The sequence below is a fragment of the Rutilus rutilus genome (assembly GCF_951802725.1).
Source record: "Rutilus rutilus genome assembly, chromosome: 16".
Lineage (NCBI taxonomy): Eukaryota > Metazoa > Chordata > Actinopteri > Cypriniformes > Leuciscidae > Rutilus > Rutilus rutilus.
Genome location: NC_140224.1, coordinates 35,829,362 through 35,844,361, shown reverse-complemented (window position 1 = coordinate 35,844,361; position 15,000 = coordinate 35,829,362). Strand labels below are relative to the sequence as shown.

The 15,000-nt window shown below is 38.1% G+C and overlaps 2 protein-coding genes across 2 annotated transcripts in view; both read right to left on the bottom strand.

Annotated features, from left to right (window-relative positions):
- vclb (vinculin b) overlaps nucleotides 1-8,401 on the bottom strand; it is a 43,720-nt gene extending 35,319 nt beyond the window's left edge. The window contains 1 exon segment of the mRNA XM_084434001.1: nucleotides 8,108-8,401. Within this exon segment, the coding sequence (XP_084290127.1) occupies nucleotides 8,108-8,275 (168 nt within the window). The 5' untranslated portion in view covers nucleotides 8,276-8,401.
- A 4,942-nt stretch (nucleotides 8,402-13,343) lies between these two features.
- Nucleotides 13,344-15,000, bottom strand: part of plaub (plasminogen activator, urokinase b) — a 12,653-nt gene continuing 10,996 nt past the window's right edge. Inside the window, exon 11 of the mRNA XM_084434232.1 lies at nucleotides 13,344-13,549. Within this exon, the coding sequence (XP_084290358.1) occupies nucleotides 13,355-13,549 (195 nt within the window). The 3' untranslated portion in view covers nucleotides 13,344-13,354. The remainder of the gene's footprint in view (nucleotides 13,550-15,000) is intronic.

Below are 15,000 nucleotides of genomic sequence, written 5' to 3'. Positions count from 1 at the left end.
GTCAGAGATGTAATCTAATATAATGTAGTATAAAGGATAGTGCGATAAATATAAACACTACTGACGCATACTTTTTTGCAAAATAAATAAATATGCTTGTATTGTAAGAGTGTAAGAGGACTCAATTACGTCATTTGCAATGCATCATGGGAGTAGATGCTTCATCTTATGAGAACATGAGAACTTCTACAGGATTACAAACACTTTTATTAGACACGTCATTGTGGATAATGAGGTTAAAATCATACTGACTTGTGTCTTCTACAGAATTCGTCTGTCTTAAAAGTTTTAAAAGCTATAGTTAAGCCACTTACTTTATGGGGCAAATGAATGTGTTTTTGACCTCTTGAACTCTTGCGCTCTATGACATTGTGGTGCAATGAAGACACTAGTGTTGCACGGTGTACCGATACTTCAAAAGTATCACGATACTCGGAAATTAAAAACGTCACGATACCTAAATTTATCAGTATCGATACTTAAAAAACATTTTTTTCCTCCCTATGGACGTCTGTGTTTTTTTCCTGACGCACGCAGCAAAGAACCTGCCGCTGTCAGTGTCATGTGACAAAACACTACAGCGAGATGGCTGCATGTGCGAGCACAAGTGGTCCACGACTCGTAGAAAAAGATGACGCGAGGAGTGACATATGGAAGTACGTTGCCTACCTTGCTCTGTTGCACGGTGCACCGATACTTCAAAAGTAAATCGGAAATTAAAAACGTCACGATTCCTTAATTTATTAGTATCGATACTTCTAATAAGAATGACCGCGTTCCAGATTTGTAAGGCCGGCGACACACTGGCTGCGTGTCGTGTCCGTTTTTATTTCGGCTCCCATGTTAACTGCCTGCGTGACACACGCGTCTGGGCCTATTTTTTACAGTCTATGGTCTGGGCGCAGCTCGAGACGAGCGGAAAACGCGTGCATGCTAGAAATAGAACCGACGCCTATTTTTCACGCGTCACGCAAGCGTGTTGGAAGCGTTCCCAGGCAAAAAATAGGAAAAGATGTTTATATGTCATTTTGACACGAATACATATTAATAAATGACATTTTGATGTTTGAACGTTTTGACATAAATACAATATAAATGTAATTAAAAAAAATATTATCGATTTTCAAATACTGCACCTCTCAATACAGAACGAATTATTCTGTAGCCTATTTTGCCGTCAACACTGCCGACGTTGTCTTTGCTGCTATATATTTACGTTTAACATGAAGTATAGGCCTTCCACAACTCTCTCCCCACGTCAAATATATCACCAATGAGGCTTATGTTACCAATATTAAACATTGTTTAATATAATCGCTGTTCATATTTTTATTCAAAGGTCAGAATCAAGATAAAGCTCTTGAAAATTTTTTTTACCTTGAATGTCATTGCTCTAATTTATTTTGTATATTTTGATATTTCATATTTTGTTCAAATGTTTAATATATCTGCTGTTCATATGTTCATTTATTAGTGTGTTATATGATTAGAATTTTGTCCCGGTTTTAAAATAAAGCACAGCAATGATATTTGAGAGTGTTTCTCCCTTTTCAGGAAAAGTATCGAAAAAGTATCGAAATCGCAATACTTGACTTGGTATCGGTATCGAAACAATAATTTTGCTATCGTGACAACACTAGAAGACACAGAGTCATTCCATGTCAAATCAGCCAAATATCAGAAACTTCCCCAGCTCAAATTTTTTATTTTGTTAATATTTTTGCAGAAGAAAGACAGACATAAATAGTGATGAAATAAGGTCCTTCGTTTTGGCTTTCATCTTTATTTATGCATTTCTTTCACCAGAAAAATTAAATATATATTTTTTAACCTCTGGTTGAGTTGACAATCAATCCATCCATTTCAATCTCGACAGGCTTTATAAACCCTTTTAATTAACCTCATAAACCACAGCCAAATCCTCACTAACTTACTTTCCGTCTACAAAAGCAATTAAATGTCTGGCACACACACACTGGCACACACACACACACACACACACACACACACACAGGCACACAGGCACACACACACACACAGGCACACACACACACACACACAGGCACACACACACACACACACACACACACAACCCAACCCAACAACACTCCATTTGATTGATATGAAACTGTAGTGCATGAATGAAGCTCTGCGGACACTGAGTTTCCAAGGCTGCCGTTTCTCCTGAAGGGTTATTTAGGAACACATTATCTCAGCGTGTAATTAAACTGCTTTGGCCGATGATAAACGTTCCCTTCTGCGAGCACTGAGAAATATCTCTCCGGTCCGGGACACGCAAACAAGTCAACCTCACACACACTCCTCACAGTCCTTACTGAGGAATGGATCAGTGAGGAAAAACATTCTTTTCTCCTTCTCACCAGAACATCTGTTGAGACATTATAATCCTGAGACAAAGCCAAAGCTTCCGGACGTGCCGAGTTCCCTCGTCCGGAACGCACCATCCCCCTCCTGACATCAGTTTGAGGAGAAGATCTGAAGACTCCCTCGGAGAGTAAAGATTTCCCAGATCTATTCATAATGGTGCAGAGTTCCTCATTTGGACCATTCAGTGATCACTTACTTTTGGACGTCTTGAAACTACTTAGAAACTCATGATCTCTCTCAGAAAAGTAAGAGTCTATCTCACATGAATGCATCTACTGTTGAAGGCAAACCCATTGTTTTTCATGCACTGGCCAATTTTTAGGCTAATTGGCTTTTCATAACGTGTTGTTTCAGACCAGTGGAAAGAAAACATTGAAGTTATTGCACTAGTGTCTGTAGATTTCAATTACACTACAGACCAGCAGCACTTGCATAAAGCACACTTTACAGTTTTATTCCCATGTATATATTCTGAAGGTTTTTACTGATGGGTTTGTTCTTATATCATTTGCCTGATTTTATACAACAAGTTATTCCTAAAAATAAAAAGGCATTTATAGCTCTAAAGGGGTGGTTGATTATGATTTCTCTTTTCTAACTTTAGTTAGTGTGTAATGTTGCTGTTTGAGCATAAACAACATCTGTAAAGTTACAGCGCTCAAAGCTCAAACCAAAGGGAGATATTTGCTTTTAAAGAAATCACTTTTTAAGGCCTACAACAAACGGCTGGTAGAGACTACACGAGCTTCCTCCCGGGTCAGTGACATCACTAACCCTAAAATTTACATAAACCCCGCCCCCTGAACACGATTTATAGATTATCATGACAGAATATGCTAATCAATGACTAGAAGATAACTACACATAAGCTACATAAATTCATCAACTAACCATTCAGAAATGTCCTGTTGCTTCTACATGTTGTCACTTCTTCTTGAGTCTCTCCATCATTGTCTGACTCCGGTTTGAACATAAAAAGGCTAAACGTTTTTGAAATTTTCAGTGCATGTCTGTGTGAGTGCAAGCTGTTGAAGCTCCGCCCCCTGTGCCGGGAGCAGCAGCTCATTTGCATTTAAAGGAACAGACACAAAACGGTGCATTTTTGCTCACCCTCAAAAAGTGACAATTTTAACATGCTATATACAAATATCTGTGGGGTATTTTGAGCTAAAACTTCACACACACACACACTCTGGGGACATCAAAGACTTATTTTACATCTTGTGAAAAGGGCATTATACCACCCCTTTAAATATGCAACTTTGCTTGCAAACCAATGCATAAAACTGACCAGCTGGATATAAACTAATGCAAATAGATGGTAACAATCGTGACATTAAACATTTGGGTCGGACTTGCGTGTGTTTTTGTCACATTGTTTTAACCGTTTGAGGTTCTACATACCGCTGTTCTCCACTATTGCAGCATCGTCAACAAATTCATTACCTTATAATGATATGAAAACAAAGTGTACTGTATAGATACTGTTTAGTAGTACAAGTTATCTGAAGTGTCCCGCGTCAAAACAAACTCCACGAGGCGTCAGTAGCCGCGTTTCCATTACCCTACAAATTGCGCAAATTGAAATTGCGAATTGAAAATACGCCCAATGGAAACACGTCAATTTTTGCAAAAACTCCCATTTATCGCAAAAAAGTGTTTATGCTCACATAAGGTGGTTTTTCAGGCAATTTGAAAAAGAAATATTTCGCAAAACTGCAATGGAAACAGTTTTTGCGCATTTCCAGGTCACCTGATGTAGATGACGCGGTGTGTTTGGAGCAGAATACGAGACAGAGCTCTTTATTAAATTCATAAAAGACAAAAGAATTACAGGAATAATGGATTCTAAACCTCAAATAAATGCCACGATCAAGACCTGGAAGCAGATCTGAGGGAGAAACACCCAGAAACTCCTCATATGAGCCGCTCACAGGTATAATAAGGGTCGTTCCTCACCATTAATGCTTGGAAAACACACATACGTCTCCTTCCATTAATAATAATGGCCAGTGCAGTGGCTGGGATATAGTACATAAACCCACCAACGTCCATTGCCATGATTTTTGGGATGATTTTACTTATCGCGAGAGGAAAAAATTAAGTTTTAGTCGCATAACATCGGTTAATGGAAACGGCGTCATTTCGCAATAGTTTATTGTCGACATTTAAAATAAATAAAAAAAAAAAAAAATAATAAAAAAATAAAAAAATAAAAAAATAAAAAATAAAAAATAAAAATCGCAAAAGTTTTGCGCAAATCTGTAATGGAAACGTGCCTAGTGATAGTTTTATTTCGCCTCTAGAAGCCGATCTCGTGCTGTTTAATGACAGCGGACGCTTCTCAGCCGCTCCAGCAATGGACGCAACACGAAAAAAATTTATCTACATGGATTTTTGCCAATAAGATTGTTCCAGCACTCGGATATCGGTGCCGATTAATCGGCAAAAACGGATCAATCGGTCAAAAAGTTCTGATTTTTGTTCTGGAAATGTATGCAAAAGAGTGCATATTAAATAATTACATTTATACATTTCAGAAAACTTGTGATTCAGTCATGTAATTAATGCAATTCTTAACCTAATCAATCAACTGGGGAAATATTGTGATATCGATTAGTTACATTTTTCACCTGTGGAGTCTGGCTTTGATCATTTTCTGAGCGCATGTTTAAATATAAAGAGCTGTAGAAGATGTGATGCTGATACTGTGAACGACCATATTTCCGTCTAAAGAAACTTCATAGAAAGCAAATCTGCAATCAGATTAAACGTCTGATCTTTCATCTGGAAGATATTGTTTTTAAGGCTGGAACAAGTGCAAAAGGAAAGGAAATAACTACAACTCCCATCTCCTGTGGTGCCTGGATGCAAATTCTTTCATCTAAAAGAAATCTCCTAAAATAAGACACAAAGGAGTTCATGACCGTCCGCAGCAGAAGCATTGCCTAATAAAGCTGGATTTCTCTCAGTTCTGATAACAAACGCTTCTCTTGTAGTGATGGGAGGTTTTCATATGTGTGGTCTTGAGAAATGTTCACCTCATCTGACCCTTCCGCCTCTAACAAATCAAGACAGAAATCCTGAATAAGACACAGACACACTCCTCACATTCCCAACACTGACCATAAAATATGAGCGGACATGAAAGCACAATTTCCAGGCATCCTAAACTCACTGACTGCTGACTTCAAGGTAAAAAGATTAAACAAATCTACAGTAGCTGCACTGTAAAAGACAAATCCACCTATTTCTACTTAAAAACTTACGTTTGGTTTCCGCCTTACATTTTTAAGTATAATCAAATTGTAATTTCGATTTAAATCAAATTAAACTGCCTTAAAGCGAATTAAATTAAATTAATTAAACTAAATTAATGTAAAACATGACTTACTGATCATTTAGTTTTTTACAATGTGAGTGAAAAAAATCCATCCAAGATGGAAGACAAAGCAAGAGAGAGAATTTATAATTAAATATTTGTAAATATCATTTTTAAATAAATATTTTAAATTTAAAAATGTTAAAATAATTCATATTTTTCATTTTTTATAATATAATTAATGTTTATTTTTAAACAAATTTTAATTTATAAATGTATACTATGTCCTTATTTTAATTATAACATTTTTTTTTATAAATATTTATAAATATATACCTATTTAATGACAGTTTTATTTCCATTTAACTAGTCCCTATCACCCAGTGTCATGCTGTTTTTCATATGTTGTCATTTCAAAGAAAACGCAGGATGAAATGACATGAATCAGCAAGTCTGAAGAGTCTCTGTGGTCTAAACTGGAGAGAGACATGATGAATAATTTACTAAAGTTCATTCAGGATAAAAACTATTTCTATTAAGTGCTCTGAGCTCTGAGATGCCATCTCAGAATGAGCAGGAAATAACTTCAGACTGTCCCTGCAAAATGTAGGAAGTGTAAAAGTCCAGCGATAAAATATAATAAACCACAAACACACAGTCACGATGACTGCATGCACACACACCCCCAAACCTACGCTAAATTTAGAGAATCTGATTCAGAAAACACCACTAATGCATGAAATTTCACATGGACAAATATAGAGGAAGAAGAATAAAGAGGAAGGAAAAATGAGAAATAGACAAGAAGAAATAAGACAGCAACTGTTCCTCCACGCATAGAGGAATAAAGCTGTAATATTGTGCTAAATTGAGCCTCTCGTTACTGTAAAGCGCTCAGAAAATCTCAGATGAACACGATGAACATTAGAAACCGCAAAGATATTTGAGAAAATAACATCCTCTAAAGCGGCAGCACACACACACACACACACACAGGAAGCGCTTGACTGGGTGGGGTCGCATTCACACACACCTAAAAATCAAGCTAACTCTGAGCTCAAGTCGTGATCTAACCCGAGTTTCACAGATAGTTAGATAGATTAAGCGTATGTGACTGTGATACAGACTTCAGACAAATTTGGAGGAACAAAAACCACCTTCCATGTTATTTCAAGAGTCTAAAGTTAACCCTGGACAACTGCTAAGAATAACTGAAGAGCAGCGGGTTGTTCCTGAATTTACAACTGAAGGTTTTGTTTCCGTTTTAGGAAAACCACACAAGCTGTCAGACAGCTGACAGAAGCCGTATCTCTCCATGACAGACCTCTCCTCTCCTCGGGTTAGACACGTCGCACAGAAACGACAGGAGACCGGCTCTGTTGTGATGTGATACAGGGTCATACACACACACACACACACACACACATATACATATAGGCCTATATAAGAATGTACATTCATTGTAAGCATGAAGAATGTATAATCTAACAAATGTATTTCAGATGTATTCTCGTAGTGTTTATTTTGTTATGATATCTTGTGCATTGTTTACAGATACTTTCTTTTTCATTTACTTTTGTAAATTTACAGGTTTTATTAAATTAATTGGTTCGATTTGACCTAAATAGACAAAATGTCTTACTGTAAAGTTGCTGCCTTAAATTTAGTACAATCAACTTGGATGTTTAAGTCATTTCAACTTAAATTGCAGTAAACTAACTTAACTAAAATGAGTTGAACCTTAAAATTGTTCAACACAGACAATCTACAGAACATATGTTGTAATAGTTTTTTTTTACATGGTTATGATTTGAAAAACTTTTACAAAGGCAAAAATAATCAATTCTAAGAGTCAAATATTGACTCTGAACCTGTTTTCTTCTCCTCTTTGCAGTGGTTGCACCACAGAATCGTGTGGTTTAATGCACAAGCCTCCTATGAACAGCTGTATGCTATCTGAGGTTACTCGAGAAGATTAAATCAAATGAATGCGCTGCACATGAAATGAAAGACCTTTGCTGCTAAATGAAAGCCTGTGGTTTGAGATGATGATTCGTGACCCTTCACCGCTCATTCATTCATTGTGTCCTTGAGCAACACACTCACCTCGTGACGTGTGTAATAAGTGCACTACATAAATCATCAGCTAAATGACTAGTTTAATTCCTTCTGACAGTATAGAGATCGGTCATATATCAGATGCACTGATGGCATGGTTAGTGTTTCAGTGGGCAGGGCGAAATCCAAGAGGAAAAGGCGGAACTCGGTTTGGATCAAAGCCAGAGAACTTCAGGAAACTTTCGTGGATACATTGAACACCGAACAACGATACTTTATATCCGTCTATCTGATAGATGTGCATGCTTCTGACTGATTGTGAAAGACTGGAGCTCTTACCCGGACCAGGTTGCTGACAGCTGCCTGCACTGCGGCCACGGGAGCGGTGAGATCCGGGATGGCTTTCCCGTCCACCTCTCCCTCCTCATGCATGATGACCAGATGAGAGATCTGCTGGGCCACCGGCTCCAGGATACTCTCTATCGTCTTCGTGTGAAAAACCGGCATGGTGATAGCTTAAGAGACAGCAAACTCTCTTTCAAAGTGTGTATCCAAACTCCCCTATCCGTATCCGAACGCCGAGACAATCCCACTCCTGAACACACTGACTCCCCTTCATGCAACTGACTAACTATCGTGGAAGCGCTGCTTCGTCTAGAACGAATCGTTCATTGGAGTCGAATCTTTCCAGATCGCGAATCGAGTCTTTTCGCGCATCGCGCTTCACGACTCACTCAACAACTTACTGAACATGATGATCTGTTTGAAATGTATTGCTTTAAATTAATTCAATTCAACTAGCATCTGTTTTTTTATTTTAATTACTAATAAATTATCCAATTGTGAATAATAACTATTTTACTGTCGTTAGGAATTAATAATATAGAGCTAGAGTTAGATTTGAATTTACAATAGGCTATTGCAAAAGCTTAATAGTTAAAGTATTAGGTTTACTATGAATAAGCCTAAGTAGTTATTCATAAGATACTAATATATGCATAGGCTACTTATTTATTCTAATATTCTAGCTGGACCAATTGATTAGACTATTAGTTGGATACTTTGGTATTAATCACAAATGTTACCATTTTTGTCATGGAATTGTGTTTGGCTACACATATACAGTCAGATATTTAAAAACCCGTGATTACGTAAAATAACCATTTCTTTGAACTGGCTCGTTGAATGAACTGTTCGAAAGAACCGATTCGCGTCTTACACTCAACCTAAACCTGCCGGATGACGCGAATTCTCCATCTGCCAATCAAACAGCAAGTGCTGGCGCGCCCGTGAATGCGATTGGTTCAGACAAACGTCATTCGTCATGATTTGCTCCGCCCTCTTGCCTTTGTCGAGAGTTCTTCCCAATTTACGTAATACATTCTCATGCCCTAAAAAGGAAACCCGATTCTAGTGTTCTGGATGAGGAATTCTGAGTGCCATGGGGCACCAGCGCGGGCTGATAGCTGTGAATATTCCTCAGCATAGTTTAGGCAGTGTTTCACTTATTTTGCAATAAACAACAACAAAACAATACAATCAATTGATTTACAATATTTACAGGTTATGGAAGCCGAAAATGATACATAAACATTATATATAAGCCCAGCCTACTTTAAAAATAGAAGAATAAAAAACAAAAACATTTTAATTATATTTTATTTTTGTTTTACTATTTCATGGCATTGTCATTCGCACTTTAAAAGTTACTGCTTTAAAGTTATAGATAACGTAAATGATTTACTGATGAAGAAACTTGTTGACTCAGAATCTAGCAGAAGTGAAATGTTGGAGCATGCCGTAATGCCAAGGTTTGAACACCAGAACATCACAGCTCTGATCAGACTGAAATAACAGCAGCAGAACTGAGACTCCTCCAGAATCTGCCGGTCTCAGCGCGAGACCCTCGGCATGACCGAATATGGAAGAGGCTTTAAAGAGAGAATTAAGGAATTCATTTCACAGAGCTCAGAGTAAACATGCGCTGTGTGTGTGTGTGTGTGTGTGTGTGTGTGTGTGTTTGAGTTCATGAAGCTCATCTCAGTATAAAACAGCGTTTGACCTATCACAAATAGTAGTTTCGGTAATATTATGTAAAATGAATGTTGCCAGTGTAACTTTGCTAAATAAATGTATGGGAATGATTCTATGAAAGTAACTTCGATTTTTGGTCTTAAATCACGCAGTCTGTTATTTATCTTTAAGTATGCTTTGATTGGCCATTGTAAGGAAACGGCTTTCATCCCGTCAGCATTGGTGATGTTATGTTTCATTAATGCATCATGATCAACATTTCCTCTGTTGTTCATATCACTCCTCCTCACCAGTGACCCGTGATCTCACAAACCAGTGTTAATACTATTATCAACTGATGAAACACGAAGTGTGTGAACACTGCAGGATAAAGTGTTGACTGAGTCACTCAGTGCCTCGCATACTTCTGATCTCATATTGCCGTCTAGTGGTGGAATATGAATACTGCATCTATCTATCTATCTATCTATCTATCTATCTATCTATCTATCTATCTATCTATCTATCTATCTATCTATCTATCTATCTATCTATCTATCTATCTATCTATCTATCTATCTATCTATCTATCTATCTATCTATCTATCAGGAGTGAGGGATTTCTTGTGAATGACATCAGTGTTTTAAACTCCATCTGTGAGTCACATGACCTCTGCTGACCCGATGACATCACCTCAGTTTCTGTAACTGTGTAACAGCTTTACCCCTCAACAGCTGGACTGGAAATACACACATCTGTTACAATGATACTGAACTAGCCATACTGACATGTTACACACATTTTGTCCTATTATTATATTACAGTGAGTGTGTGTGTGTGTGTGTGTGTGTGTGTGTGAGAGAGAGAGAGAGAGAGAGAGAGTATATGAGTGCAGTAATTATTATGTTCACATTATGTGTATGTTTAAGTAAAGAGTGTGTAAATTCAGGGTGTGTTTATTCTGACTGTTCATGGAGAGTGAATATATTCAAGGAGATTAAACATGTAGAAGCATGTCATTAGTGCTGATAAAACACACAGAGAATCTCAGACCTTCTTAGAATCCATTTATTCATATTCAGACTCCAAAAGACTTTATGAAAATAGGTGGGTCATACACTCATAAATTACTTTAAGGTATTCGTAAAGTAAAGATACACTTTAAAAAAGGTTCAAATTAAACATATAGTATCATTGATATAACAAATAGTTTCACAACAATATAAAATTACACAACAATATAAATGAAAACACTGTACAAATGCCACTGTACATTTACAAGACCAATGCAAAATAATAGGTTTATAAACATCCTTAGATCTGTTGTCATATCCTGGGAATAGAATGGAATATAAGAATGATGGAGAGAGTTTGAACATGTTTGTTCAGGCTCTGTGTTTCAGGTATGAGCGCAGGTAAACTCATGTTCTCAGGTGTGTGTGTGTATGAGCACAGGTAAACTCATGTTCTCAGGTGTGTGTGTGTATGAGCACAGGTAAACTCATGTTCTCAGGTGTGTGTGTGTGAATGAGAACAGGTAAACTCATGTTCTCAGGTGTGTGTGTGTTTATGAGCACAGGTAAACTCATGTTCTTAGGTGTGTGTATGAGCACAGGTAAACTCATGTTCTCAGGTGTGTGTGTATGAGCACAGGTAAACTCATGTTGTCAGGTGTGTGTGTATGAGCACAGGTAAACTCATGTTCTCAGGTGTGTGTTTGAGGGCAGGTGAACTCATGTTGTCAGGTGTGTGTATGAGCACGGGTAAACTCATGTTCTCAGGTGTGTGTGTATGAGCACAGGTAAACTCATGTGTCAGGTGTGTGTGTATGAGCACAGGCAAACTCATGTTCTCAGGTGTGTGTATGAGCACAGGTAAACTCATGTTCTCAGGTGTGTGTATGAGCACAGGTAAACTCATGTTCTCAGGTGTGTGTGTATGAGCGCAGGTAAACTCATGTTCTCAGGTGTGTGTATGAGCACAGGTAAACTCATGTTCTCAGGTGTGTGTATGAGCACAGGTAAACTCATGTTCTCAGGTGTGTGTATGAGCACAGGTAAACTCATGTTGTCAGGTGTGTGTGTGTATGAGCACAGGCAAACTCATGTTCTTAGGTGTGTGTATGAGCACAGGTAAACTCATGTTCTCAGGTGTGTGTATGAGCACAGGCAAACTCATGTTCTCAGGTGTGTGTATGAGCACAGGCAAACTCATGTTCTTAGGTGTGTGTATGAGCACAGGTAAACTCATGTTCTCAGGTGTGTGTATGAGCACAGGTAAACTCATGTTCTCAGGTGTGTGTATGAGCACAGGTAAACTCATGTTCTCAGGTGTGTGTATGAGCACAGGTAAACTCATGTTGTCAGGTGTGTGTGTGTATGAGCACAGGCAAACTCATGTTCTTAGGTGTGTGTATGAGCACAGGTAAACTCATGTTCTCAGGTGTGTGTATGAGCACAGGCAAACTCATGTTCTCAGGTGTGTGTATGAGCACAGGTAAACTCATGTTCTCAGGTGTGTGTATGAGCACAGGTAAACTCATGTGTCAGGTGTGTGTATGAGCACAGGTAAACTCATGTGTCAGGTGTGTGTGTATGAGCACAGGTAAACTCATGTTCTCAGGTGTGAGTGTGTATGAGCACAGGTAAACTCATGTTCTCAGGTGTGTGTATGAGCGCAGGTAAACTCATGTTGTCAGGTGTGTGTGTATGAGCACAGGTAAGCTCATGTTCTCAGGTGTGTGTATGAGCACAGGTAAGCTCATGTTCTCAGGTGTGTGTATGAGCACAGGTAAACTCATGTTCTCAGGTGTGTGTGTATGAGCACAGGTAAACTCATGTTGTCAGGTGTGTGTATGAGCACAGGTAAACTCATGTGTCAGGTGTGTGTGTATGAGCACAGGTAAACTCATGTTGTCAGGTGTGTGTGTATGAGCACAGGTAAACTCATGTGTCAGGTGTGTGTGTATGAGCACAGGTAAACTCATGTTGTCAGGTGTGTGTATGAGCACAGGCAAACTCATGTTCTCAGGTGTGTGTATGAGCACAGGCAAACTCATGTTCTCAGGTGTGTGTATGAGCACAGGTAAGCTCATGTTCTCAGGTGTGTGTATGAGCACAGGTAAACTCATGTTGTCAGGTGTGTGTGTATGAGCACAGGTAAACTCATGTTGTCAGGTGTGTGTATGAGCACAGGTAAACTCATGTGTCAGGTGTGTGTGTATGAGCACAGGTAAACTCATGTTGTCAGGTGTGTGTATGAGCACAGGTAAACTCATGTTGTCAGGTGTGTGTATGAGCACAGGTAAACTCATGTTCTCAGGTGTGTGTGTATGAGCACAGGTAAACTCATGTGTCAGGTGTGTGTGTATGAGCACAGGTAAACTCATGTTGTCAGGTGTGTGTATGAGCACAGGTAAACTCATGTTCTCAGGTGTGTGTGTATGAGCACAGGTAAACTCATGTTGTCAGGTGTGTGTGTATGAGCACAGGTAAACTCATGTTCTCAGGTGTGTGTGTATGAGCACAGGTAAACTCATGTTGTCAGGTGTGTGTGTATGAGCACAGGTAAACTCATGTGTCAGGTGTTGTCAGGTGAGCTGTGAGGGAAGACATGCTGGTTTTCTCCAGGATCCAGTGATGGTAGTTGCTCACTTTAGTATAAACACCAGGACGAAACTTTCGGGAACATCCCTCTCCCCAGCTCACCACACCGAACAGGATCGCACGGTCTCGGACACGACACACCAGCGGCCCGCCGGAGTCACCCTGAACAAACACACAGGAGCACACACTGATTCTCAGAGATCACAGTTCACTTGTGCCAATATACACTACTGTTCAGAAGTTTTAGATTCGTAATATTTTTTAATGTTTTTAAAAGAAGAATCTTCTGCTCATCAAGGCTGCATTTATTTGATAAAAAAAATACAGAAAATATTGTGAAATATTTTCAGCTGTTTTCTATGTGAATATATAGTAAAGTGTAATTTATTCCTGTGATCAAAGCTGAATTTTCAGCATCATTACTCCAGTCTTCAGTGTCACATGATCCTTCAGAAATCACTCTAATATGATGATTTGATGCTCAATAAACATTTATGATTATTATTATTTACAATATAATCACATAGAAAACAGTTCTTTTAAATTGTAATAATATTTCACAATACTACTATTTTTATTAGGGCCGGGTAAAAAATATCGATTTCTCGATTTTAATCGATTCTCATTTTTACGAACCGATATCGATTCTGAACCGCTTAAGCCCTGAAGACATTTTTAGAGTTGTTTTGTCTGAGTGACACACACAAAAGTAAAGACTCATAACTCCAAAACTATAAGTCAAAAGTCAAAAGGTAGGTATCGTTTGATAGAACACTTAAAAAAAAAAAGTGAAAATATAAATTGCATTACATTTGGACATTCTCCAGCCGAGAAACGAATTTTTGCATTTTTTAAGGGGTTAAATCCCAAGAATCGATTAGTCATCCTGTTTTCATTTGATGAATGAATGTAACATTGTAGCGCATCCCATCCAATAAATCGCAATAATCTTCGTGCTTTGCTACTATTGATATGAAACAAAGTCTCAGATTTCAAATTACGTCCATTTTCTTATGAAATTCAAAAACATAAATGCCGTTTTGTCTCTGTGGCGTGAGATCGCTCTGGCTCAGCTCTAGAGAAGCACATGATCTTCTCTTCCGCCTTAATAACACCAGTTACAGCGCGAAATAAACATGAATGAGCATCTGAAAGTGTGTTAAAAGATAGAGCACAACTTATCAAAATCCGTATCATGTGACATGGAGTCGCTCAATCAGTGTTTCAACCGTGGAAAGACGGCAGTAAAACAGCTTGTAAACAATGTCATGTAACGTCACATTTACCTCAGAAAAACCATATCCAGTGGCCATAAACTCGTCAGTCAGCTACAACAATTAACTCTAGAGAGGAGCATTTTGTTAAATATATGCACCATATTACAAATCCATTATAATTTTTAATGTTTAATGCATGTTTGAATAAATCTGGCAAGTTTTTATGACAGCAAATGTTTATATTTCATATAACTTTATTATTATAAAAATAAATGAAAGTGTAATTTAAGTGTTTGTACACAAATCAGTTAATTTTTACCTTCAATATTACAGTAGGCTAATGAAGCCCAGTAGGCTACCACTGACTCCCATAGTTTACAGCATTAGTGAAGAGAT